Source organism: Diplotaxodon limnothrissa, linkage group LG20, assembly GCF_057381915.1.
Source record: "Diplotaxodon limnothrissa isolate DT_005_m linkage group LG20, D_limnothrissa_male_GT1.1, whole genome shotgun sequence".
Classification (NCBI taxonomy): domain Eukaryota; kingdom Metazoa; phylum Chordata; class Actinopteri; order Cichliformes; family Cichlidae; genus Diplotaxodon; species Diplotaxodon limnothrissa.
The window spans coordinates 33,897,034-33,924,995 of record NC_140615.1 but is presented as its reverse complement, the minus strand read 5'-3'; the positions used below and the strand labels follow the sequence as shown (position 1 = coordinate 33,924,995).

The 27,962-nt window shown below is 39.4% G+C and overlaps 3 protein-coding genes across 4 annotated transcripts in view; 1 reads left to right on the top strand and 2 right to left on the bottom strand.

Moving 5' to 3' along the window:
* The first annotated feature begins 47 nt into the window (after positions 1 to 47).
* ptpn22 (protein tyrosine phosphatase non-receptor type 22) lies at positions 48 to 12,558 on the top strand. Of its 2 annotated transcripts, none has more exons than XM_085344643.1 (26): positions 48 to 258; positions 1,430 to 1,538; positions 1,894 to 1,970; positions 2,354 to 2,449; positions 2,661 to 2,699; positions 2,871 to 2,942; positions 3,827 to 3,886; positions 4,030 to 4,172; positions 5,876 to 5,942; positions 6,043 to 6,120; positions 6,300 to 6,386; positions 6,804 to 7,311; positions 7,387 to 7,473; positions 7,570 to 7,644; positions 7,848 to 7,919; positions 8,048 to 8,196; positions 10,167 to 10,194; positions 10,360 to 10,443; positions 10,578 to 10,646; positions 10,764 to 10,897; positions 11,032 to 11,059; positions 11,496 to 11,582; positions 11,791 to 11,894; positions 11,988 to 12,018; positions 12,103 to 12,183; positions 12,265 to 12,558. In XM_085344643.1, exons 1-26 carry the CDS (start codon positions 157 to 159, stop codon positions 12,324 to 12,326), a joined length of 2,529 nt encoding a protein of 842 aa, XP_085200769.1. In that variant the 5' UTR covers positions 48 to 156; the 3' UTR covers positions 12,327 to 12,558. The 2 variants fall into 2 exon arrangements, with proteins under 2 accessions (XP_085200769.1, XP_085200770.1); XM_085344644.1 differs by having other exon boundaries at positions 6,300 to 6,410; positions 11,520 to 11,582.
* A 3,268-nt stretch (positions 12,559 to 15,826) lies between these two features.
* On the bottom strand, positions 15,827 to 22,243 carry rsbn1 (round spermatid basic protein 1). Its single transcript, XM_085344290.1, has 7 exons — positions 21,660 to 22,243; positions 20,638 to 21,272; positions 18,114 to 18,251; positions 17,026 to 17,168; positions 16,768 to 16,935; positions 16,545 to 16,653; positions 15,827 to 16,438 (listed from the first exon to the last, which is right to left on the bottom strand). Exons 1-7 carry the CDS (start codon positions 22,201 to 22,203, stop codon positions 15,902 to 15,904), a joined length of 2,274 nt encoding a protein of 757 aa, XP_085200416.1. The 5' UTR covers positions 22,204 to 22,243; the 3' UTR covers positions 15,827 to 15,901.
* Positions 22,244 to 23,832: 1,589 nt separating this feature from the next.
* magi3a (membrane associated guanylate kinase, WW and PDZ domain containing 3a) overlaps positions 23,833 to 27,962 on the bottom strand; it is a 107,726-nt gene continuing 103,596 nt past the window's right edge. The window contains exons 18-21 of the mRNA XM_085345209.1: positions 27,646 to 27,724; positions 27,296 to 27,433; positions 26,996 to 27,134; positions 23,833 to 25,694 (exon numbers count right to left, since the gene is read on the bottom strand). Of these exons, the coding sequence (XP_085201335.1) occupies positions 24,712 to 25,694; positions 26,996 to 27,134; positions 27,296 to 27,433; positions 27,646 to 27,724 (1,339 nt within the window). The 3' untranslated portion in view covers positions 23,833 to 24,711. The remainder of the gene's footprint in view (positions 25,695 to 26,995; positions 27,135 to 27,295; positions 27,434 to 27,645; positions 27,725 to 27,962) is intronic.

Genomic DNA, 27,962 nt, shown 5'->3' with positions numbered 1-27,962 from the left:
AGAGCTACAATACAGAAGTGCTCTGTAGCGGAGCAACGTAACAGCCTCAGTCCTGTCCCCAAGCTTAGCAAGCCTATCCATGACCTGTGGACAAGGACCTTTGTGCCATGAAATGCCTATGAAAACTGCCCTATCCCACACAGTGAAGATCCAGCTATGGACCAGCAGGTCAGGATTCTGAGAAGCTTCCTGGATGACCTGGAAAGACAGGAGGCTGCGGCTGAGGAGACACCTAACGGCATTGCTGGGGAGTTTGTGGTGAGTTAACAGTAATGTTCCTCTTGTTTAAGTACAGCTAAAAATTCTCAACCCAGAAGACATGCTGTATTTCTCGATGGGTTTTCACATTCACACGCTAAAAAAAGGTGTATTTTTATATTGACAGTAAGCACGGCGAAACTGAAAGTTCTTAGTCTTCCCGATTTTTAGGTTTTTTACAAAAGACATCACACTGAGGGAAGTACCACACTGGTATTTTTCGGAGGGTTCCAACGCCATTTTCATTCTTCCTCTTTGTATTGATGCTTGTCACTAAAGGCACAACAAGGAAGAAGTGTAAGCAAAAGTCCTGTAACACGACTGACGACTAGCAGCAACAACAACCACACACACACACACACACACACACACACACACACTCACGCAAACATACTAAATTGTGCCTGAGAAGTGTTAACCCCAGGGTGACATCATCTGTGGGCTGCTGCCATGGTGATGAGTGACATGGCGGTGCCTGAAGACAGCACTGTGTGCTTCACATGCTGCCCCTCTGCTGTCATACTGCTGCCACCCCAACCACTCAAGAGGAAAGAGTCCATTGCATCACTTCCTCTGAGGACAAAAAGCACTTTGTAGTGTTAGAGAAGTGCAGATGTATTTCAAGTCCTTTAGCAGACTCTTTTAGATCTGCCTCAACTGGCCTCAGAACAAACATGAGTTTAACTTGAGAGTCCGAGCTTCCGCTTAGGTGATTTAGAATCGAGGTCCTCTCAGTTTGTCAGCCATCATGTCAGTTTGAGCTCGAATGAGTCACAGATTCTTCGTCTGAGGCTGAATCACATAAAAACTGACCACATGTGACAATGTGCCATTGGTCACATGTAATTTGCTGGTTACATGCCCACTTTTTATTCACTCTCCTCTATCAGTTGCTAATGACCTTAAAGCATCTGCACTATGAAAAAAGAGCTTTTCCAGTAAATGCACAGGAAACACTACCATGAAACTCATATTACCCATCTGCTGTTTTGGCTAATTAAATATAATTTAGACGCATTTACATGATACCCGTAGCTTGGAGGTTGTTTCAGTATGACACATCAGCAAAACATGACAAAAATAGCTCTTTGGCATTTAGATAGCGTCTAGGAACTATGATGAAAAGTCTTTATGAATGCAACGCATTTACATTTCTTTTTGTGTTTTTCAGAGGTTGAAAAGTCAGTCAACAAAGTACCGAACGGACAAGACGTATCCTAGCAAAACAGCAGAAAAGCAGGAAAACATCAAGAAGAACCGATACAAGGACATTCTGCCCTGTAAGCTTGTTTAAATGTATAAAAATACAACAGTTTTACAGTTTTCTGCATTAACACTGTAAAGGAATACTTCTAGATTACCTATAGTGTTGTGCCAGTGACCAAAAAAACCCATATAAACAGTATGTAATGCTCCATCAACATATCTACTTAAGTTTCTTATATTTATTTAAATTAGACAAGGTAGACTAGATCCTAGGAAAAGCTTACAAACATTAACATATTTTATTATATTTTCATCTTTATTTTATTCTAATTCTGTTCATTTCTTTTGCCACAAGGTGAGAACGTAAAGCACACTCTGAATCTTTTTAGGTTTTCCAACATTCATAACTACATATTTTTCTTTTTGTAGTTGACCACACCAGAGTAAAGCTTACTCTTGTCACATCAAAAAATGACACAGACTACATCAACGCCAGTTTCCTCAAGGTAAAGAACAAGGTCCCTTTTAGCTTATATCCACTGATGGCTCAGCTTCTACACATTTAATTGACAAACAACGTAAGTGCACTATTTAGGCTGCTTTAGCCTGGCCACAGTGGATTGGCCACTTTACAAACCAACTGTACCCCAGCTTCTCTTTTTTATGCTGTTCGAAGCTTTTTAACATTATCTGTGGTTGCACTGATCTCTGCTACATTCTGAGCCAGAGTCTTGCTGCTGCTCTCTCTGCCAATATCTGTGAGTGGAAGGCTAGGGAGGTATATGCTGCCAAATAGTTGCTGCATTAGAGATAACAGGTTTCTTTTGGCCACGGGGGTCCCGACTGAAATATGGTTTGTGCAAATGTAACTACTGTGTTTTGTGTGCAGGGAGTATCAAACTCCAGGGCTTACATTGCTACTCAGGGTCCTCTGCCCCACACAGTAGTGGACTTCTTGAGGATGCTTTGGGAATACAAGATAGAGGTAAGGTCTACACCACAAGGTGCATTTAAGATAGCACAACTTGCTTTATTTCTTCAGTTGAAAATTAAATTAAGATTAAAAGAGCTGTGACTTTGGCCACAGTAGCTGAAATACAGATCCCCATCCCAGTTCACATATCTTTTAAAAATGTTTTATTTATTTATTTTTAGATCTATGATTTTTTTTTTTTTACACATCTTCATGATTCTAGGTTGTCGTGATGGCCTGTCGAGAGTTTGAGATGGGAAAGGTAAACTTCTCTCTGCTTTCCACTTTTTTTCTCACCATACAGAATTTTCTCTATATTTGTATGTTTATACACCAGCCTGGTGTCAGTTTGTTAACTATTATCGTTTGATGTATTGTTTAAATTGAAAGTACTTTTGTTACACTTGTATGATTGATTTTTTTTTTTGTTTAGAAAAAGTGTGAGGTTTACTGGCCACAGAAACACGAGGAGCCGTTCGTTTGTGAGCCTTTTAAAGTTTACTGTGTGAGTACTTTTTGTTCTCTATTCATATTTTCAAGATGAATAGGTTAATGGATCTGATGCAAAAACTTATACTGAATATATACTATAGTATTTGCTATACTGAATATATTTAACTACTTTACAAAACAAAAACTGGCTGCTCAACATTGGATTTTCTCTAATCCACACAGGGTCAACATTATTCATACGGTCTCAAATACATACAACTAATATTTGGTTAAATGTCCCTTAGCAAGTCGCGCCTCACCCAGATTTGCTTTGCTTTTTGTAGCTTGGCATAACTCTGGTTGGATATTTGACCACTCTTCTTGACAGAGTTGGTAGAGTTGATTTAAATTGGTTGGTTTCTTAGCATAGCTTATAACCACACTCCACAAATTAGATATCATTAAATTTAAAAACCCTCAGCTTTTGTCATTGTGGCCAAATGGCTTAACCTTTGTCTTGTCTGACCATAAAATTTCTAAGCCAAAGGCCTTTGGCTTGTTTATTTGGGCACCTGTAAATTTCACTTGAGATTACAATTTTAAAAAAGACTTTCCCATTTTGTGTAAATCTACAGGTCTCCATAGATTTTCACTGTACCTTCGCATTGTTCTGAGCATTGTTCAATCCAACCAGTGCTGTCAATCCAATTCTTTTTATGCTAAAGGATTTTTTGACTTTTTATGTATAAATTTGAGCCTGTGGAGATTAGTGAAAATCCCAAATAAGCCCCAAATTACTGTTCACACCCATGATGAATCTCTGTAAACTGACCAGTACTGTATGCCATGCACATACACTATACCTAATTATACTTTTTTTAAGTCTTACATTGTTTTACCATAATTTTGTAAGCAGCAAGATCAAGAATTTAGGTTAAAGAAAAACTTTTTGTGCAGGACTCTGAAGAAAGCAAAGGAGACTATCTGACCAGGACCCTAAGGTTGACCTATCACAATGTAAGCACTGTTTATAGCCTGCCTAACTTTTGTGGTTGTATTTGACTGTTGGGTTTGAACCCCAAAATATAACTATGAAGTTTAATGTGCTCTAAAAAGACGCTTGCATTCTAAATGTGTACAATACTTTGAATTTTTTTCAGAGTTCCCGAACCTTGAAACAGTTGCACTATGTCAACTGGCCAGATCACGGAGTACCGGACTCCATCCCTCCCATTCTGGACATGTTGCATGAGATGCGCTCTTATCAAGCCCATGATGACGTCCCTATTTGCATTCACTGCAGGTCAGGCATTTGAATAGAACTTGAACTTACTGCATGGCTGGAGTTAGGTGTTAAGGCAAAATATACATCCTGTTAACATATGAGTGAAGTGGATTGTCTTGCTCAAAAATGAGCTGCAAAGCTGATCTTTATTTTTTAATAGGTAATGCTTATATTGTTGGAAGCTCTGTTCATCGTTCTTAAGAAAAATGTTCTTGATGCTGTTTAGCGAAACCAGAAATGAATCAGAATGTACACAGCTCAACCTTTAAAGTAAAAGGTGCACCGGTCCAACTGAAAGGAGGCTTTTGTCACTGTTGGTTTCACATGCTTAAATTTCACATCCTGTCACTCAGGACAACTTGAATCACCAGCTTGGGGTCAATTTTTGTAGCGATTGATTTTCTAAATATAATGTAAATTAGATTGCGTTGCTTTTTAATGCAAAGAAATCAGAATATGGTGTTGGTCTTCTCTCAAGTATTTCAAAGTATTTCTTTTAACTGGATTCAAGAAATAATTCAATTGATTTCAACTAAAAATGAAACTACACGTGAAAAAATATTTCAGGTAAATGAAAACGTGACTCTTTTATTCTTGTACGTTGTTTTTGTTTTAAATAGTTTGAAAGTTCGCGTGCGATTTTTTTTTTTTTTTTTTTAAAGTAAAGCATGAAGCCATTATAGAAATTGAGGTTGTTGTCACTCTTTTATTCTTTACTTATATTTCTGAACATCGCTTTGTTATCTGATCAGTACACGCACGAGCAGAAACTACCACACTGTATGAAATGCCATCGCTCCTTTCTAACATGTTAAAGAAAAAAAGCAGATCAAAGGAGAACTGTGCTTTTGGTTGTGATCGAGTTTGTACTGCTTGTGGGCAACGTGTACAGGTCCCCAGCAATATGGCTTCGAGGTTAGACGCTATTCTTTTAACAGGAAATGTTTGTAGGTGGTTGGCCAAAACCCCACTGGGTTGTAAAGTATATATGTATACATTTCCCCCTAAAATTTTCCAGCACTTACACTATGGCTAAAGCAAGAGCTTGTGACTTAGATAAGTCCAAATAGAAAACCTTGGGGCATGTGGGATTGCACCTGTGTGAGCTTGTCAGTTGTGTAGAAAGTTTGTATCATTTTGTTTCCAGTTCTGCATCATACTTTCCCTCTGAGGAAACACAAACAAGTATAGATTTGTCACATACTGTTACTTTGTCACATACTGATTGTTTTTTTTTTTACATAAATACATATTATATTTTTTATATGCTTATGCTTAACTAAACTGTTCAGAAACTATTAACATGTGAAACCATGACACTCCTCATGATGAGTCAGCCATGTACTGTTGAGTTTGTAGCAGATATAACCTAACCTACATATCACGAAGCCACCCCACATCTGTGACAGGTCACCACAACATGGTTGCTAAAACTATCATTAAAGTTTTATTTTTTTATTGCGCCAGTTTTCATTGGTTTTCTTGTCCTGAGAAAGAGTTTTGTACTTAATTCAGCTGACGAGGGGAGTCGTAAGCTGTGAATAGTTACAGACATTGCTGCAGTGGTTGTGGTTTAGCCATTAGATGTACCATCGTACCTAATGCCTTCTTCAGCTATGCTACATATATGTAGGGCAAGTATAGCATAGTTGAAGAAGCATATGGGCAGTTATACTGCAAATGTCTGAAAAATGTGACGTTTTTCTGTTGTGTATTTGCAGTGCTGGCTGTGGTAGAACAGGAGCCTTGTGTGTCATTGATTATACCTGGAACCTCCTAAAGAAACAGGTTAGCTATTCTTCTCTGCCTTGCTGTACATTTTGTACGACAGATGCGTTTAACTGTAAAATTGCCAACCTTTCCATTACTTTTGTGTGCTCGTTTATAGATGATCACTTCAGATTTCAGCATCTACAATTTAGTTCAAAGCATGAGAACCCAGAGGCCATCTTTAGTTCAAACCAAGGTACCTGATGTTTTTTTAATATAATGCAAACCATCACATCTAACAAGTCTTCCAATCAACAGAAACAAATTTCAAGCAATTTATATAACAGTAATGCCAGTTAATGTCAGTTTTGTTTCGTGAATCGTGCCCCAAAGTTATGCTACCTAACAGAACAAATTCTTGTTGTTTAATCTCAGGAACAATATGACCTTGTCTACAGAACCATCAAGTTACTATTTCAGAGATATTTGCAGTCTGTAGATGAACAGACTTTCCAAAACGAGGTAAGTAACCAGAGATTTATTATTGTTAGTGAGCTTAGACAGAGACTAGCTAGAAGCAGAGACGACATGGTTTTGGTTGTGTGCTTCATCAACGCATACCGAAACGCACAGCCATCTGAATCTGTAAAACAGAAACAGTAGATGTGGCAGGCTTTCTTGTGGTTTCAGCAACATTAAAATAGAATCTAGTCACATGATCAAAGCGGAAAATCATCAAACTGGCAGATTTGAAAATTAACTAAGAAGGCAGTGACACCTCTGTGCTCTGTTGAAACTGCTGCTGTACACTTCTTTTATTTACTGTTAAGCAAAATATTAAACGGAGCTGAGAACATTCGTAGTTTACAAGCATACTGAATTTACATGCAAATTATAATCAATAATCTATTCTTGATGCAACTCATACTCCTCTTAAAGGTCTCTGAGATCTTAATCCCAGGTGAGGAGTCTGGTTTTCTGCCACAATTTCAGCATCTGCTTGACGAGGAACGGGCCTTCCTACCACAGTACAACAGTCCTTTGGCTTCTTCAGAAAACCTACTTTTCTTGAACGCCAAGGACATGCACAAAGACCAGCAACAATGGCCTCTGTTCCAGACCTCTCCTGAGTCAGTTCCCCAGGACCTGAATGAAGTACCCTGGATGGTGCATGCAAATCAGAGAATTCCTTCAGCAGAAGAAGAATTGGTTGCAGAGAGTGATAGTGTACCGTCACTGATCCGTCAGCCCTCACCAGATCTAGCAGCAGCCATTTGTTCAATGGTGGAGGACCCCTACTTTGACACTGGTTTGAGTTCTCCGTCATCAGATGGGGGACACACGGGTGCTGCTGAGGAGACCACAGAATGGACATTTAGCCCTCTTTTCAGTGCACCCTCATTATTTTTGAATGACCACACTCTGGAGGCCAACTCACCTGCTTCAGGTCAGTGCTAGTGCCTGTGCATGTGTTAGTTTCAAGATGAGCAACAAATAGCAGCTGATTTTTCTGTTTTTGCAGACACCGGTGAAGTCTGTACTTCTGGAGAAGACCCTCCTCCACTACCTGAACGAACCCCAGAATCCTACATGCTGGCTGTGGATACAGGTTAGGGCCCATAGTGAACATACATCTGGAATATGAGCTGTTAGCTTAAGGGATGCTTACTTAAATGATGCAACATGTTGCAATTTTGTCTTTCAGAGGTATCTGACCCTTTTGAAAGGTTATTAGTTATTCCACACGATGCTGCTGCTGATGCACTTACAGAAATTAGTGGTAAGAACACGTAACTGGAAAATAAAATGAGACTATTAAGTATGTAGATGTCTGCAACATATTACACACAGTTTCCAATGCATCAACCGTTTACTGAGCACTTGCAATAAGATCTTATTTGATCAAAATCCTTCATATTGCAATCATGTTATTCAGCAAGTGCACTATTATTGATACACTATGATACTTTTCCTTACTTCCAGGCAGTCCCCCCTCACCTGCACCCCCACTTCCAGAAAGAACCCCTGAATCTTTTGAGCTGGCTATTGATCAGGGTAACTTTATAATTTCAGAAATCTCAATGATGAAACAGTAATTTTAAAAAATGAAAAAGCTTTTTCAGGTATTTCAGTTTTCATAAAAAGACAATTGATTAATGAAATTGCTTATTTTGGCTTTTCAGCTCCCGTGGAGCAGAAATTAGAGGTCATACCAGCAGTCGCACCAGCGGTGAACCTGAATGTAATAGGAATGTCTTCAGAATGGTTTGGCAACTCAAATCTTGGAGCCACTACATTTCAGAATGAGAGGAAATCTTTTGAGAGGAGTAAGGTAAGAAAGAATTCTCTAGACAGAATTCCTGCAAAATGTGTCAGTAATGCTGAGAAATAGAAAAAGAAAGAATCAACAGTCCATTAAATATATAATCAATCTACCGGTTACTTAAGCAGCTTTCTTGTATTAGTCATCGTGATCTATAAACAAAACATGTTGCAGGAGGTTATCTCGCTTATCTCTAGTGTTGCGCTGCAGCAAATTAAGGAACTGGTCGTTCTAACCAAACCTGAGACTTATAGACATTGTCAAATTTTTATATTATTCGAAATACATGCAGAGCTTAAAATAAATAATAGCTCTTACTCTTGACTGCGGTTATTCTCAGTCACCAGACTGATAACTGGTTTTTGGGTTTCTCGCTCATGAGGCTTTGCAGCTTCAACAAACACAGTCGTAAAAGGTTGGGACACTGTGTAAAGTACAAATAAGAACAGAATGCAATGGTCTGCAAAACTCAGAATCACATAATTTATTCACAGTAGAAAACAGAAAACAAATCAAGACAAACATTTGAAGAAAAAGACTGGCTCATTTTGAATTTGATTGCAGCAACATGTCTCAAAAATGTTGGGATGGGGTTGCATGCACCTTTCAGCCATGATGGTGCCTTTGCAGACGTGCAAACTGCCGATTACATAGGCAATAATGCACCCCTGTACCATCAGAGACACAGGCTTTTGAACCGAGTGCTGATAACAAGCGACGTGGTGCCACTTCTCTTTAGTTCAGAGGAAACGGCATCCATGCTCTCCAGAAAGAATTTCAAATTTACAGTTTTCCACATTGCCTTTTAAATGAGCTTTGGTTTAAAAGGATGGTGGCCTTTCTAGATCATGTGTGCATCTTATTCTTTGCATGATTGAGTTTTAACAAGTACTTGTGCATGGTGTGGTAAACTGTGTTCACAGACTGATTTTTGTGTTCCTAAGTCCATGCAGCGATTTCCGTGACAAAACCATTCATGTTTTCAATGCAGTGCCACCCGAGGGCATCCAATGTTGATTTTCAGCCTTGTCCCTTGCACGCTCTTGGTGATGAAATATTTATACAATTTTACACTGAGCAACATTATGAATGTGCTTGTAGATACAGTTGTTTGCAGATTGGCGAGCCTCTTGCCATCTTTCATTCTGCCTCTAAAAGATGCTCCTTTTTCCTCCAAGTCATGGTACTGACTGTTGCTAAGTGATCTTAGCAACAGTGATGACTTATTTGTACAATTGTCTACTGTGTTTTTTTTTTAGTACCTCTTGTTTTTCCTGCCTTTTGTTGCTGGTTACCAGTTTATTTATACATGTTGCTACAATCAAATTCAAAATGAGCTAATAGTTTTTCCCAAAGTGGGACGGTTTCTCAGTTTAAACATTTAAAATGTTTTCTGTGTTCTGTTGCAAATAAAATATGACTTCATGAGATTTACTTAATCTTAATTTCTGTTTTCATTTACTGCTTTTCTGGAATCGGGTCTGGAATCAGTTTGTATGTGTTATTCATTTTACTCATTTACAGTAGTTATTAGTAATTATGTGCATCCCAGAACATGTGGGTGCAATGTCACACCCAGAAATGTCACAATGACACACGTCAAGGTTTGTGATAACTCACGTTGTTGATTCACTACCGTTTTCAAAACCATTTCCCTTACAAAACAATAGCGGTAACTGTTTAGATGTAGTAAGAATAAATGCCTTGCTGAGTATTATCCCTGTTGTGTTTGTACATGGTTAGTGGTTGTGTAGTTTCCCTTTCGCTTCCTTTTAGTTCTGCGAACAAACTTTTGCTTGCAAGGAGAGAAAGAGGAGTTAAAAAATATTTAAAAGGTCATTATAATTAACGTAGTCATTTAGCGACAGTTAATGTTAGATTTCATGATCTAAAATAAAACTGAAATTAATGTATACTGTTTTGGAAATATTTCTGAGATGTAGATATAGATAACCGTGGGTCACTTTTCTTTCTTGTAGAGTCTAAAAGTGAAAATGACCTTCACAGGTAAGATTTTATTTATTATTAACAGCGTAATAAACTATACCTATATAAAATTCTACAATGATAAAAAAAATTAAATTTTACATTTTCATAAATTCTCACAATTAGCAGGATATTTCTACATGTGCATTGCGATGATTTATATAGCATTGCTTTTTTGTACTGTAGGACCAGTAAATGATCCTGACCTTTCTTCAAACTGTACTTACTCTCCGTCTGTGGAGCCGCTATCTCCCCCACAGCCTGCCAAAGGTACGATCTAGCTTTGATGTTTGCCTTCAAGTCTTGTTTTAGAGTAAAACACTTGCATGCAAAACAGTGAATGAGGTAACTGTTACCTAATAAGAAATGTAAAAGTTTACGGTTGGTTGTATTTGATTGTGCAGCCGAGCGCAGTCCGACACCTCCCCTTCCAGAGAGAACTCGACAATCGTTCATCCTCGCCACGGAAGAAAGTGAGTATACCATCACCTGCTTAATAGCAGCGATAGCTACAGCTGTGTATTTGAACAGCAGTACTCGATGTCTATGCGTTTTTTGTTTTTTTTTTATTTGTTTTTTTGTTTGTTTAGTTCATGAGCCAACCGCCATTTTCCCACAACCGTTAGAAATAGCGCACCCCTCAACAAGGGTGGGTATATCATCTGAGTGGGATGGCACTTCTCAGCCCAAGAATTTCCACGATGCTGTCATGAGCAGGAGCAAGGTAATGGTGGTAAAATAGCTCCAAGGCAATAGAACACGCTGTTCTAAATAAGACAGCAAACAAGCAAAACAGTGATTAAAATGATAAGTTCCATAAGACATTTAACATTTTTGTTTTTAAACACTTCCCCACAGAGTGTTCGACCTAAAAGTTCAAGACAAGGTAGGTTGTTCAGTTCAATGATTGATGATACCCCCCTCTTTAGATGTGAGATTAAGCGATTTTCCATTGAAAGGGTATAAATAGCAATATTTGATCATAATCATAAGCTTTTTGTGGTTTCTAGTGAGCAGTGGCTTTTGCATATACACAGAGCTCTTATTAAGACTGTTTCAAAGTTAGGAACAGAAACTATAGACTATAACAAGTTTGAATTTTAATCGGTTTAGTCCAGTGACCAAACTGTTTTACTTACTGTTACATAAAAAATACTGTTTGATGATTTTAAATGGTGTCAAAAGTTTGTTTGTTGCTTTGAAAATGTTGGCGTACACTGGGAGGCATGATATGATAAAACAAGTGATGAAAGCTTGACTTTTAAATTGCTACTTGTTTTATTCATGATTAATCTAAATGCTTCTTTATGTGCTGGGTGTAGTTTATCATTGTGTTTCCACTGCAGAGCCCCCAACTGTAGTTCAGCCGATCGCTCCACCTACTGTGTTTGTAGCTGAAGGAGGAAGTGGTGAGTTGGTTCAGGCATTAAACAAAATACACAGTAGCCTCTCTCACACACACTGTTATTAGAAGACCTGTGTACCAAGTGCTTTGCTATAAGACTTCACAACATAGGGATTATTCTTGATGTGAAAAGCAGATCGCGTTAGAGGTCGCGCTTGGTGAAATTTCAAACACAAATTATTTCATTTTCTTTCTGTTTCTGTGTTAATCAGCTCAAGCGGAACACTGTGATGTGAACCGCAGAGCCTCCCTGAACAACGAGAAATCAGAAAACAAATCAGACAAAAACAGCGAAAAGGCCATGAGTAGAACGAAGGTAAACGTAAACTATACAAGTACATAGTTGCACGTTTCAGGGATATTTGAAAGGATATCGGCTCTAATTTGTGTTTTTGTTTCCTTTGCCTAGAGTCTAAGATTTTTTAAACACAAACAAAGACGTAAGTATGCTAAGATAAAACTTTGATATGGTCCTGATATCAGAAAGCTTAAACTAATAGATCTGTAAATTCTCATATCCTTAGCAAAAACTGCCCCTCCAATGCCTCCTACTCAACCTGGAGCGTCATCTCAACCATGCAGTGTTTTTTCAGTGTTCAAGTTTGGTAGGCCTACATATACTGTAACCAATCATATGTATTTCAGTATCACATAATACATTATAACATCATTTTTATCACCCGCAGGATTTGGAAACCGTTTTGGAAAGCCGAAAGGCCCCAGGAAATATCCTGACACTTGGGTCTGACTTCTCTGGAAACATAAAAAGTAGAAGCGTTTTTTATGATGGTCACAGTGACACATTGCATTGCTAGAAGATTAGTCTCATTGCCTCAGGACTAAGTGGCGATCAAACAAGCACCAGCACTAGAGCACCCCCAACAGGAGAGTCTTGGTACCTGCTCTGAATATGTTACGTACGATTTATGAACAAAAATGGATTTTAATTAAAAAACAGTAGCTTTAAAAGAAAAACATGGACAGCCACTAAGATGAATGACTTGAAAGTTCAAACTCAGGAATGCTAGTCATTAGAATAACTTGTGTGCAGAAGTAAGCAGTGAGAAGTTTTAACACTTCTTGCATTAAAGCTCAAAGCAATGCTGTCAAATCTGGCATGCAAGAAATATATTTTGATATGTGCCTTTATGCTTTCAGCATAACATGAAACGGGTATGCTACTTTGTGTTCATTACTTGACTTTTTCTGTGAAATAGAGCTCAATACTCAATGTCTGTTTGCCATATTTGACATGACCACCTGCAGTTTTTAAATGTTTTAAAAACTACTAACACCACCTTAAAAGACATGTCCAGTTAATGGACCATTGAATATGCATATTTAATATGCATATGTTGCAACTGTAAAGCTTAACTATATTACATACACTGGTTACACACAAATTATTTATTAAAAAATATTGACAGTATGCATTCTAATTGTGTTTTTTCCCTCTTGTTTAACAAGACGAGATCACATTACAAACAACAGAAAACCATGTTTCTGGCACACAGAGCATCGCGACATGAAATGACAAAACCCTGATATGACAGGGCTGTGATGGGGTGGTTTTTTTTTCTACATCAATTTATTAAGTTAAGACCACGTGAAAGCCACATTTCTGACAAAAAAAGAAGTCATTTTTCTCCTAGTTTGGGATATGAAAGGCCTAATCTTCTAAAACGATGATGCTATTATTATTTGCTTTTGGATATCATGCAAATGTAAAAGGATCATGTGAGCAACTTTTTTTTTTTTTAAATAACAAAAACATGGTACACTATGGCTGTTTAGCCTCTCCCCATTTTACCATCCTACTCAACAAATAAACCTTGCAGGTTTAAATGAGGCTTACTACATACAGTACAAGGCACTAAGATGTAGTCAGTGGTATAGCAAAGGCAGCAAAACACCATCACTTCCTTCACACAGGAACAAAATTTAGAAAACAGAATGAAGGTTTTTCAGAGACTCTGACGTACTCTAAAACGTGATCAAAGCTACGATGCTATATGCCTATTAGCCACAGCATTAAAGAGACGCAAAGAAATAACACAGACTGTGTTGGACTTTGAGGAAATAATTCTGGTATTCATGTGGATGGTACCACTCCAAAAAAAAGCTGTATGGGCCTCCCTGAGCAGCACAAAAAGTGCTCAGGAGTGGCTGAACAGATTAAAATGTCCAAGGCATCGACTGGGCCTCAAAATTTCAGGTTCGAATATAATTGTGCATTTGTGAGATGCAATAGTCTGATCCCCAGAGACCACAGACACAGACCCTTTGGGATTGCTGACAGTGCTGTGCCAGGAGCTGCATACTATGAGGCAAGTAGTTCTAATGTTGTGACAGATGGCAGTATTTTTGGACCAACCCTGTGCAGGCGGGGGGCGGGGCTTACACTTTCTGACGCCACATAGGCTACGTTCACACTGCAGGCGAAAGCGCATCAAATCCGATTTTTCTGACCCTATGCGACCCATATCCGATCATGCTATGACAGTGCAAGTCCGATATTTTCAAATCCGATCTGGGTCACTTTCGTATGTGGTACTGAATCCGATACATATCCGATGTTTTAGAAAGCGACTGCTGTTTGAACGGTCATGTCGCATTAAATCCGTCTTTTACGTCACCAACACAAGACAGACGCCAATTCTCAGCGCCGGAGAAGCGCCCGATAAGACATCGCGAACGCTTCCTGGCCATCCCGTGTAGATGTCAGTGAAACTGTTGGGAAGACAACGTTGGAGAAACGTGAACATTTTATTTGTACTGTATAATCTGCAGATTCTGACAGAAATCTGCAGCTATCCTTTGAAGCACCGCTCCTCTCTAAAACAGCAATAAGGATAATTATTAGGTTATTTACATTATTATGTAAATAACAAAATAACTTAAAGCAAAAATTGGGAAACGTAAGGTCCGAAGTCTTTATATTAAGGGCCATCTGTCAAACAATACTGTTTGGTCTGGGTCTAAACAGAGCGCGTTGTGTGTGAAGTCTTCTTTTGCGCATGCGGGCCGCTTTGAGCGTTCACACTAGAGCGCCTTTGCTGTCGCATTTTATTTGTAGTGTGAACACGCAGACAAAAAAAAAATCGGATTTGATCAAAAAATCGGAATTGAGCATTAAGACCTGCAGTGTGAACGTAGCCATAGTTGCAACCACGTCAAACTCACTACAAAGTGCCTTCTTCAGCATAATGACATTATCAGCTAACAATAAGAGTGTGAATGGAATTTTAATTAAACTGAGACTGAAAGACAGCTGCAACATATTCCCAGCAATAACAATATAATATTTACATTCCAAATTCAGAATACAAACTCCACACATGAAGAAAAGAGTCAAATTGTTATTGCTAAGCGCAATAGATGTGATTCCTTAGTCACTTAGAAGTGCTTTTACAATTAGGTCATAATCTTAAATACTCATCACTGGTTATAAACCTGTGTTTATATGTTAAGCTCGATATTAAGAAAATAAATAAATATCAAAAAACTGTATTAACAGTAAGAAAAAGGCCCTGTATAAAATGTTTTTTAAATAAAGAACTGCCTTAACTTCAACTTATGAAGCAGACGAGTAAGATTTAAGTGCTTGTAATATATTGTATGTTGCTTAGTTTAAAGGAAATTATACTCAAGTTTAAAAGACGGCATTTGAAAATAATAAAAGTAATAGCTAATTATTATTTCCATAGGCATGATGAATGTAAAAAGTCAAATTCTTCCCAAGCTTTTAAATCAAATAAGAAAGGCCTGGCAGCACTTTGACAACTCAGTCTATCAATGAGAAGCCACAGTATTCTTAAGGTAACATTAGTTCACTTTGCATCGGTCACTGAAACTAATTAAAAAATTAAAAAAAAGATCAGTATCATGCTTCTATACTTACATTTTTTAAGCTTCTAAATCGATCCACAAGCATTTTGCGACTTCAATTCTTCCATGATATGGAAGCTAAACCAGCTAAACATTCAACATATATTAAAACATGTGCATGTGACAAATTATGTCAGTCTAAAAAATAATAGTTTCTATACATCATACACAGCTTCTGAATAAAACAGTGAAGCGTTACAGTGAATATGAGAGCAATATAAAATAAGAAATTGTATTATACAATCCCATTAAATTATGTAATTGGACTTACGGGAAAACATGTGACTACATCATAAACAACATTTGAAGATTAAAAACAAAAGCATGAACAATAAGTTAAGTCGAAAAGCTTCCTGATTGACAAAAATGTCAGTCCAAGTCCAAAATTCCTTTACAGGGGAAATATAGGTTGTGGGGGTAGATGGGGGCATAAGGTCATTCAGGGAAGTCTGCAGTGTGGCCATGAGCTTTCGGAAGGCTGGGCTCTTTTGAAGGTGTACATCCAGGGCGGACTGGTGCTAAGAAATGGTGGGGATCCTTGTATGTTGTTGGGAGGTGAGCAGATTTAGCAGGCTGTGGAGGGGCTGGCTGGGTTTCCTGGGAAGGTGTTGCTGGCCTCTGGAACTCAGGTTCTTCGGTTTTAGCCACCCCACCCTGGATGTTGTCTCCCTGTGGTCTTGCACAGGGGGTTATGGAGGCATCAGGCCTCGCAGGGGAGGAAAACGACACTCGACCAGAGGTGGGGCTGAGATCGTTGGGTTGCTGCTCCTCCTTTGCGGTTACGTCTTCTGAATGGTACTCTTTGAGGCGGATGTGCCAGGCGAGGCTGCAGACTGCAGACACGGTCTTGAATTGGTGGATGACGTTCCTTGGGATAAAGTAAATGTCATCGTCACACAGCTGGGCGCGGATATAGCGAATGCCTTCCCTCCTCAGCTGGTTGAGCTTTGCATCATCCACCCATTGAACACACTGCACAAAGAACGAAGACACATAGCGGTTTTATTTTAAAGCAAACAAAAAACCCCCGCTATAATATAAAAAACAAAACACATTGCTATAAAGCCGCACGTCTCACCTGAGCTACTGGAGGTTCGTACAGATCCAGCTGCAGCCTCTGGACAACTTCATTGAAGTCCCCAGCATCAAAACACACTACATCTTTGGTTATACGTGGTCGGTTATTCCTGTAAGAGATTTTAAAAAAGAAACAAAGTATATCGAAAAGTTACTTTCCCACTTCACATATCATGATGCATGAGGTGCTGCTATCGCATCATCTTTATTTAAGAGATACTCACCCTTCTCCGAAATGCACTGCTTTCAGTACACCGACAGCAGCAGTGCTCTGCCAGTCAAAACTCTGCCCAATATGATCAGCATGGGCCTTAGTCCGGTCTTCAAAGAGAACCTCCCTGGGTTCACTGGTTCTCGGTAGGTAGTGCAGATTTTTTACCTCATTCATGGACCTGAAGAAACACACAAGAACAAGAAAACCAGAGGTTACATCATGAGTACTTTGCCTATATACACTGATAAACCCACAGATGAACTTGTACCTGCGCCGTTTGAAAGGAGACTTAGGCATGTCAGCAGTGGGCACCATCTGTTCACCTGGTCGGACCCACATGATCGGCCCATCATCACTCTGAGAGCGACAGTCCAGTTTTAGACTAGAGAGGGTTCCCCATGGGAGGGTCATCTGTGATGATATACACAGACACAAACATTAAGAAACATCAAGGCATCAAGTTTACCTTGATATGCATCATATTACAGCCTATTAAGCATATGCAATTTGCCGATGAGCCCTGTATATGCTGGGTAATGCTGGAGGATGGTGGTAACAACTTGTAACCAGTAGGAATGTGTTAGCACTAGATCAGAGTATTGGTACTTCTTAACATTCCTGACAGCAACATACTGTATTCAACATCTTCAAGTCTACGGCCCAGAACGTAAGTACTGCAACAAGTTTTTGCTTCCTGTACTTTAGGCTTCGAGCATATTCAATTTGAAATAATCATTGGAAAGTCAGGTTCAGTTTTAGAATCACTTTAAATACACAGTCCCTACCATTTAGGATTTCATAAATAAGGCCAAATGAAAAAAATTGCCATTTTTCATATGCAATATTTTGCTTTTTGCAGGCAATAATTTGCTGAAGTATTCAGGACTCTATATTTGTATTTTCTGTGCTCCATTAAGCTTTCACTAGAGCCAACATCAGTTATTGTTTGTTATGCAACACAATGCATGTTGTTCTCAATTTATTTGGATGAATAATGGCACACATAAGGCTCTAGTATACCTCTGGATTCATCCGATTTCTTATGTTAGCATTAAAATAATCACTTAGTGCTAATGCTGAGTGACCTAATGTTTACTGGTTAGGGCACATACAGCATGAGAAGGGTCCAACTGCAGCCTTACAGAACCAAGTAGCTAGTTTCACAGTACTTTGTTCCATAAAGTTAGAGTAAGCAGTAGGTTGTAGAGTGCTGCAGCAATGTATGCATACTCTTGTCCCACTTCTTTAGCATATGGTACACAAAACAAAATTGTTACAAAACCTAAGTGCTGCTGTGTGAGCCATGTAGGCAGACTACAAACTTCCATCTATTAGGACTCTAATATTTCCTCTGACCTTGAGAAATGGTGACTCTTCCAGCATGTCCAGGAAATCTGGGAAGTAATCTCCAACTTCCTCGTCAACGGCTCCAACCAAGCTGATCTGCCTCATGGGTCCTGCTCGATAAGTCCCTGAACAGTAAGTCCGATTCACCTAGGACAGCAGAAATTTTACATATATTTCAGGGTGTGCGCTACAGTCTAACTTACTGTCTTTGTATACTGCATTTAGACACAAAACAAATGACTGTTAAATGTCAAAACCCGAAGAAGAATGGGCACTCTCATATCACAGATTAATGATTGTGACAAAGCTTCAGTGACACTTTATGGCTAACAGATTCGATTTACTCAGTCACACATCACCTGGTAGCATATTCAAAGGAGGGGGAAAATCCATACACAAGTCACTCTAATGGATTTCTGGCCCGTGTGTGTCTAGCCGACACTACAGACCGTAATCTGTGAGTCACACCTTTATTTGTAGAAGCACATAAATGCATAGAAAATATACTAGACTACAGTCATTGTAGCAAAATGATCAAACGCTTCATGAATCACAGACGTGATCAGCAACATAAACACTGCTGTTTTATGTAATGACCTAGTAAAATTCTGTAGTAAGTAAAAACAACAACAAAAACATTTTGTGCATTTATGCAGTGGTGAGACGACAAACTGCTGAGCTCTGTATCCTTTTCAGCATCACACATTTGCAGATGTACTGACACAGTTTCATCTTTCTGCAGTTAGGAATCAATTTGCAACTAGGGCTAAGTATCGTCACTGATTTCTAGAATCGATTCAATTCCGATTCACAAGGTCCCGAATTGATTCGATTCGGGGAAATTTTGCCTCAGACAGTCTGAAATATTATAATTCGGATCACTTATCAGTACATATCAATATTTTTATATCTATAAAAAGAAAGTTGTGAGACTTTATCAAAGGTGTAAGCATCACAGCAGATTTGTGTCAAAGTAACTGAGTATAAAACACAGAAAAACATGAAGGCGGTTTCCTGGTCTGAGTTTTTATAGCAGATGACCTTAAAAATATTGTGCAGTCAAAAACGAAGTGAAGCAGAGCAAAGTTACAGAGGTTTGATTAAAGACACAGCTAAGCCTTTTCCAATTTTGCATAATTTTAAAAAGTTTACATTTGTTCAGTATTGAACGGCAGAAATGAGGCTTTCTTGTCAGAAGTAAGTAAAACAACCCAAAACAAAACAAAACAAAAAAAACAGTGGCCGACACCATAGACTGGTGGGTAATAAGTAAGCGAATAATGCAAAAAACAGAGATTTTTAGATGGAAAACTATTCCTGAGAGAGAGAAAGAGAGAGAGAGAGCTCATGAAGTGGGATTTTATCGTGGTGGAAGCAAAACAGCAAAAGTAAGAGGAAATTCGGGACAATGTTTATGTAAAGCGTAGTTTGGATCTTCTTTTGCTGCTGGTTCAGTTAATATTGTTTGGAAAGAGATCAAACCTGCAGCTTCAGAATCAGCGCAAAAAAAGGACGTAAACACAAAGCGCCCGCCGATGGTTGTAGAAAGTTCGTGAGGTTTAACTTGAGATTCTGGCATTTCGGGCAAAATACATTTATATTTAAAAATCGATTCAGGATTTTAATGAATCGATATCACATTATCCAAGCCAGAATCGATTTTAATCGATAATCAAAACCCACCCCTATTTGCAACGTCATGAAACAACTGTGACTGTAAGTGCCCTATGAGAACAAACGCAGCCAGCCACCAGCAGTTTATCAACTTAATGAGAATATACATTAAACACAGACAGCTACTGAGAGGCAAATATTTTTGTACCTCATTTAAGATCGTGGCTTTTGTAAGACTTGCTCTGACTCACAACAATATTGATTTTATCTAAAATTTGTTTTCGGTTTTAGTGTATCGCATCTCACCAGAAAAAGTATCTGCACCTGATGTATAAACATTGGTGGAGTGAGGGAACTCATTGCCCTTATGGGCGATGCTATCCATTTCCACCATCTACAACTTAAAAACACTCAGTCTGATAGTTTTCGTTCATGACAGATAATCTCAGCTGTAACCTGATTTACTACATTTATGTTTTTGCATCTCTGACACAAAAATGTTCTTAAAAACAAAACAAAACAAAAAAAAAAACCCAAAACCCAACATATTCTGCAAGTTTAAATTTGCTCTTCCCAAAACTACCCCCTCTATAAATCCACTTATGCTCTGATATTATAGCACAAGAAGTTTTGTACTGTTAGTTGATTAAAACCAAGGAATCTTTACACTAAAACATCTATTAAAAGCAATATATATTTAACATTTAGTTAGTTCCATTCATAATGGAAATTACTCTTTTCAGCCTTTTTTTAAAAATAAAATAAAATATTTTAAACACAAATTCATGCTGATCAGCATCTAACCACTCTGCTCACCCCAAGCAGTGTCCTGTACTGTATTTGTTTATGGAAGTCACGAGGGATTCTGTTTACATTTTTTGTGTTATGGTCAAGAGAACCCTTTGCCCTTTTCACATACCTGAGACTGAAAGTTGGCAATAGTGGTAGTCTCAATGTCTTTCTTGCCCATTATCTCCATTTTGACCGGCGTGTTGGGGAAGTTGAAGGCAAAGTAGTCCAAGAAGTCCGGTAGGTATGCAGCTGCATTGTGTACTACTGACAAGGCATATGAGGCTGCACCTTTAGGCTTTTCGGCAAAAGCCAGCTTCAGAAATTCCTGGGCAAAGCACTCCATCTCAGCCGGACTAAGACAGGCCAACTCGTCAGCATAGGCGTGCAAGATAGACCCCCCACCATTGGGTTGCCTTTCCTCGTGTATGAAGCGTCCATATCGTGTTCCTGTCTGGAGACAGGAGCTGCGGATGTAGTGGTCCTGGTGGGAAAAGAAGGGGGCGTGAACCTGTTTGAGAGCATGGAGGTGGGCCGGGTAGTCGACAGCATCTCTGCCGGGATGGTGATTGCTTTCATGCTTAATGCTGCCAGGCAGAGAAGGATCTTTTCCAACCCCTGAGCATACAGTCTGAACGGCTTTGTTGTGCATGTGTCGAACCTTCTTGACACCTTGCTCATCCTCATGATTCTTCTTCTTTTTTTTCTTAAGGAGATATTCTTCTAGTGTTAAAGACTTGCCATTCTCATTGTGAGGCCTTGGCTCTACAAGTAAATGAGCAGCTAAAAGTTAGAAAAGAAGGATGTGCATAAAAAAAAGCTGTGTTTAGCTCTGTTCTTTAGTCAACCCATAATGCAGCAGACTAGCAATGATGATTAAAGGGAGGTTCGGGGACATATTTTCTGTAAGTTTTACGTATTCATTGCTTCTTTTTTTCTTATTTACTATCAAAGGATATACACTAGGTCAGTTGTATAGCTACTCTATAAATTGCACTACTTAACAGCAAACATTACAAATTGTTGTAATCAAAAGACTCACACATTACATGCCATTACTTGTCATTCAGATCCCCCCAACATCCATCTTCAAATGCCAACAGTCTTTAAACGAAAGTAAATAAATAAATAAATGAAAATAGCAAAGCTCACCCTTCTTTTTCTTCAGTTCGGCGTGTTTCACATTTGCTTCTTCATTTTCCTTCTTCAGCTTTAGTTTCAGGTCCTTATCCCTGGGCTTTTCTTTGAATTCCTGGGGCTTGGCCTTGACCACTTTGAGAGGCGTGAAAGTGAAGAGCGCAGGTGGCTGTGAAGGCACCGTTTGCTTCTTCTGTAGCTGCTCCGGCACCTTTCGCGGCTGAGGCGGAGGAAAAATCGGCTTCTTCGTGCCGTTGGTGAGGCTGTGATTGTGATGGTGGCTGTGCAGGACGAGCTTGTCCGTGCTGAAGTTGTGGGGCTTGGGATTTTGCTGCAGCTGATGCGGCTGATGGATCCGGTGCTCGGCATGTTTGTGATTATGATGGTGGTGATGGAGCTTCACGTTTTTCGCTTCTTTTTCAGACCTCTCCCGTTTGTCGGCCAACGGTGACAAGTCCCTTTTCTTTTTCTTCTTCTTCTCTTTCATGAATCGCTCCAGACGATCCCTTACCATTTTGTCTTCTACTTTGGCACGGAGCAAGTCGACCTGAGCTGCCATCTTTGCACGTACAGTAGTCAACAATTTAAAGGACTCTGGGTTCCTACTGCGCAGGTCCCCGACAATATGTAGTCCTCTTGCCGTTAATTTGTAGTTCCCTTCGCTGATTTGAGTCCATTGCGCACGCGCAACGCATTGATCTGTAGGTAATGTAGTTTAAAGACGGCGCATGGCTGCATGGGAGTTGGAGTTTGGAATGTACTGAATGCGTGCGGCTTTGCACGCACTCACCTCCGCTCAGCTGACGTAATGGTTAACCCACTGGAGGCGGAGCTTTTGCGTTTGCAGCGGGTGAGAGCTGTGAAGTAGCAATATTACACGCCACAACGATAAACCACTGTAACCGACTCCAATTTGAGGTAAAAATATATATATTTTTTAAAGTTGTCATCATAATGCAGTGGCACACCCACTAGAGGCGTAAAAAGAGGACAAAACAAACATGTTGAATCAGTAAACCTTTATTTATCAGTGCATGAACAAAATGCCATGACCAGATTATTATTATTTCTTTTGAACCACTTTATAGCATTTCCTCTCAGTTCCCTTCCCTTAAAAAAATAATGAAACAATTTAGAGGATTTTTTTCCTGCATGAAGGCAAATATTTATACAGGTGCTGTACAATTTATAAACATTTACAACTACCATGATGTAAAACTAAAAGTTTTTTTTATATATTTATATATATATGTATATATGTTGGAGCAATACAAGGCCACAGTATCATACATGGTAATGGCATGAACAGTAATTAATACAGTATCGCATCATAGTCACAATAAAGTGGACAATAAATTAAGCAGTGGTCTTACAGACCCACAGATGCATGTATTACTGCTTCACATCCTTATGGGTTGGGTTCAAGCAATAATTTGCTTGTGAACAGCAGTGTATAAACCACTAGGTGTCTCTACTCCACAGGAGAAACACTGGAACGATGCTACATTGTCATTTTAGAGCAGGGCAACATATCCCAATAACTTTTTTATTACACTGAATTTATTAAAAAAATAAAGTTGACAAACCTTAGATTGTAATTTCAAGCCAGACTCCTAAAGAAATGGTACTGCCAATTTCATGCACTATATGTTCAATCACCAAAGGGTGACTATTTGGTGAATTCTTCAGGCATCTTGCCTATAATGGAGCATAATATTAATACTATACTACTTAAATCATGGGGGTCATGTACTAAAAATAATGATCAAAAATAGATATTTGTGTTGGAACCATCTGTTTTTGTGCCTATATTTATGGTTAACAAAAAGACATATCTTCTAATGTTTTTAGTAAGTTAAAAGCCAGATGTCTCACTTCTTACAGTCAGCCTCTGTTAATTCAATTCATGTATAATATGAGTCGATATATGTGTAACCACTTTGTTAAATGAGATATGTTTCATTTTCAGTATAGTCGATGCTACAGTGATATTTAAAATACACAGGCCTACAAGTCAGCTTGTATACGTACACGCAGGCAGAGGACCTAAAATACAGAGCTGTGAACAGTCAGCAACTTTATGAATCAGGCTTGAATGAAATTAGATGCATAAACTGCAGTCTTTGAATGTATTCTTTTAGATGGAGATGCTTATCTACACGTTCCATTTCTACCTTCTACGTGAAAAGTGAAATTATGTGTACTAACTGTTCTGTGTACATTTAATTTCAATAAATTACATTATGCTTTATTTTCATTAACACACATATAACAAACATTAGAACTATAACCACAAGTATCTGGTCTGCTGATTTATGCATATAAAGCTCCAGGGTAGTCTTTCCATTCTCTGATATGCTAAGGGAATTCATGTCTTCGCATGTATGAATGCAGTCACACTCTAGTCGGTCTCAAAAAACAAACCATAAAGGACTTACAAGACAGTTTCGCTTTTAAGACAGCGATCAGAGAAAATCACAAGTCTCAGTTTTTAAAACATCCATTTGTGACAGCAACAGTGAGTTAGTCTCACCTGGAAGAAAAGCTGTGATTGCATGTGTATGCCTTTAAACCTTCAAATGTGACACACGTAATAAAAAAAAAACAACCTCAAAACAAACAAACAAAAAAAAATCTGGATCCTTCATCGTGGTGGGGAGGAGAGCAGTTTATCCAAAAAACCCACAAACAGTCTCACAGTGAGTGCAATTAGGAGCAGCTTCTTTATATTACCGGAGTCTCTGATTGGCACAAAATAGACGTCATTGTTACTTCCAAATACCACACTCAGAACCCATCTGTTACACACATGCTTACACATCATTATACAGTACAAATTCTCATGTAGGTACAACGTGTGTCGGATCAGATATCAGCAGCTTGATGCAAACTGATGTAGGCAAAGTGGTTGGAGAAAAAAATAATAATCAGGAGCAATGAGAAGCTATGTTGCTGGTTGCACAGTGATCTGCTATGTCAGACATGTCTAAAAAAAAGAATCCTTCAATTCTGAATTCATGTTTGTGGCTCAGCTTTTTCTTTATATATGCAGAGTCCTGGCAGGGTTTCAGATATCTGCATATGTGGTGTCCACTCGGGACTGGATCTTGGCAGAACTGGGAACTTTCCATGGGCCCGGGGTGATGGGACCCTTCTTGCTGGAAGTGTTCCCATTACAGCTGGGGTCTGGGATGCTACTGTTTGAACCTCGTGGGTCCTTTTTATTCACTTCTTCAGTTGAACCATGGTACTTGCCATCTCGATGTTCCTTGTCCCGTTTGTCTCTTGCGGTCTTTCGGCTCAGTGTGCCACCATCAGCGTCTGACCCCACCCTCTCCCTGTATGCTTGGGAGTTGGATTTTTGGACCAGTGCCTCTTGCTCAGCCCTCTTTGCCTTTCTGTAGTAGTCAGTGGTTCCCCAGGTTTTGTCTCCACTCTCTGTAGCTCCTCTTTCCTGCCAGTAAGCTGAATCAGTCTGCTTGTACCTCAGGTCCTTCTCTTCTCCAGAGGCAATATTGGGCTTTTGGCCAGCTGGGCGCCTGGGGCTGTGAGGCTCCTCCAGGTTGCTCAAAGGCACGGCAGGGTCACGTTCCCACTTGGAGCCTCTCTGTCCCTGGGCTTTTCTGTCCTTGCTCATGTCCTCCAGGGATCCGCTGTGGCCTTGGTCTGTTTTTCGAGGGCTCTGGGAGCGATCTATGTGCTCCCTTTGGCCTTCAGTGGCTCTTTTGGGGCTACCATTTGCGGAGTCGCTCCTGCTTGTTTTATTGGTCTGGGTGCTTGGGCTGGTGGTGCGCTTATGGTTAGGGTCAGAGAGCTGCTGTCCTCTTGGTTTGTTAGCCTGCCTACCATGCTCCCTCGCAGCACCAGGGGACCCACGTTCTATGCCGTCACCCCCAGGGAACTCATCAGGGGCAGATATTTTGGGTGAGGATGGGGAAAGTTCAGAGGTAGAGAGGGAGACAGAGGATGGAGAAGCTGGAGATGACTGCCCATCAGATACAGAGAATCTGGGAAAGCTTGAGGTTGGAATGGTTACTTTGTCCTTTGAACCTACAAAGCAAGCAGCAGATAGTAAGAAAAAAGTTTGAGCTAAGCAAAAAAACTGCTATGTGAAAGCAAAGAAACTGCAGAAGCTAAAAAAAAAATCATAACGAGATATTTTTTGCACATTCAACAAAGATTAAAGATGATTAAATAAGTCATACAATAGAAGCGCGATATGCTCAGTTTTTGGAAAAAAGATTTTTTCCGTCTACCACACTTTCTGTAATAGTCCTTTGTAATAGCCCCCTCTAATATATTTGCCTTGTTTGAGATGTGTATCAGCTGACAACGTAGCTATCAATGAAAAGGTGCTAGAGTTCACTCAGCACTGACGTTTCAATTTTCCCCAGAGCTGATAAGAACTGCACAGCTGTAGTTGAGAGCAGATATATGCAGCAGAAAAAAACAGAGAGAGAAAAGTGAGCGTGATGGACTTAGAGGTGCTGAAATGAGCTTTGGGATTTCTAAGAGCAACAACTCATTCAAATAATTTGGTCTTTGGATTGAAAGATTGATGCCAGTGAATAAACACAGATCCTTTTACTACTTTTCCACTCACTGATCAATATCTGGTTAAGAACTTCTCTCCAGGCCTCCATCTTCACTCAAACTAAGGACGCAGTGAGTGTTCAGTGGCATCTTGTTTTGTAATACCCTTAAAAAATAACCTGTGGGGCTCAGAAGCCTTCCAATGCTCCTGCAGGCCTGTTTGTTCTTCTAGGACTCACTGCTTTAGTTCAGCCCTCTAGATAGTCTGGTTATACTGTAATACATTAGGTTATTACTGAGCTACAACGAACTGATCTATTCAGGCTGATCATGGGGGATGACATAGTGGATAGAGAATAACACTTTAATTTGGGAGTTAAATCACTCTGAAAGGAGAGTTCTAAGACAAAAGTAGGTGGAGTACAAGGATTACCAATGTTATTAGGGACAGACCAAGAAAAGCAGTGAGGCCTTTAGTGATGCTCTGGTTTCATGTAGAAGCACAGGGTGGAAGAAGAGTTCAGACCTATAGAAGGAAGAGATAAAAGTAGAAATAGACAGCCGTGCTAGAGCAGAAAACAGAGAAAGCAAGGCAGATAAAGAGCACAAAAGGCAGATCCAAATAGCAGTAGTAAAACAGAATGAGAAGAGAGAAAAGTCAAGAAAGCTTGCAACACATGCATGAGAAAAAGGAAACTCGGCACCCTGCTATCTAGCATATCCATACAAAAGCTTCTCTATATGTATGACTAATAAGCTATTAAGTAGATCTATATGCAGCGGCGACAACATGCACGCAGTGCTCTGCAATAACTCACTGTGATCCGGGACCAAGCCCTGGCCAGGTCGGAGAAGTAGATGAACTTTATTGCCTCCTGCTTGGATCAGCTCAATTGCCCGAGTGTGTGTAATGCCCTGTGTGGCCTCGCCATTGATCTCCACTATTTGATCTCCAACCTGACAAATAATAATAAAAGAAAAAAAAATCTATTAACATTAACTTTTCCACTGCTAGGGGCAGGATGTCTCATTTTGCCCGAGGTACAGTGCTCTGTGAGAAACTCAAAGCTTTGATTAGGAACTATTGCACTTCAATAAAGTGGAGAAAGAAAACATACATGTATCCTGCCATCTTTAAGAGCGGGTCCCTCCTCGGCCAGTCGAAGAATGAACAGCCCCATGTTATACTCTTTCCCTCCTCTCAGGCTGAAGCCGAAGCCCCTCTGGCTGCGTTCCAGCTCCACCACAAAGCAGCCCTGTTGTTCACAAGAAAGATTGTGAGCTTTTAAGACTGAAGCAATTGATGCAAAATCATTCCTGAGGTGGAAATGAATCTGGAAAATCTATTACTTGGTTGATATATATCACGATCAAGAGTTTCTGGGGATCAATTGACACCAGGGCAGAATGACAAGATTACAACCATAAAATACTACAACTGGGGAAATATAAACATCAATGGCCTCACCTGCTTAGGGCCCGATGGAATGAGAGTTCCTGTCCCATCTCTTGGTGAAAGATGATTCTTAGCCTCGGAGTCACCATTCCTACCCCAGAGAAGATGCATTACAGTGTAATTTACTATAATATGACACTAAATATTTACTATATTTAGAAAACAATATTTCAAAGACATGAAATAGACGTCGTTTATTATGAAAATTTGAGTCAGTAAACAGTTATTCTGACGAGGTAGACTGTGATATGTTATGCGCAATATTCCTACCAAAAATAATAAGAAGCAACTATGGTGGCAGTTTAAAGGTGAGGGAAACACAGCCCTTT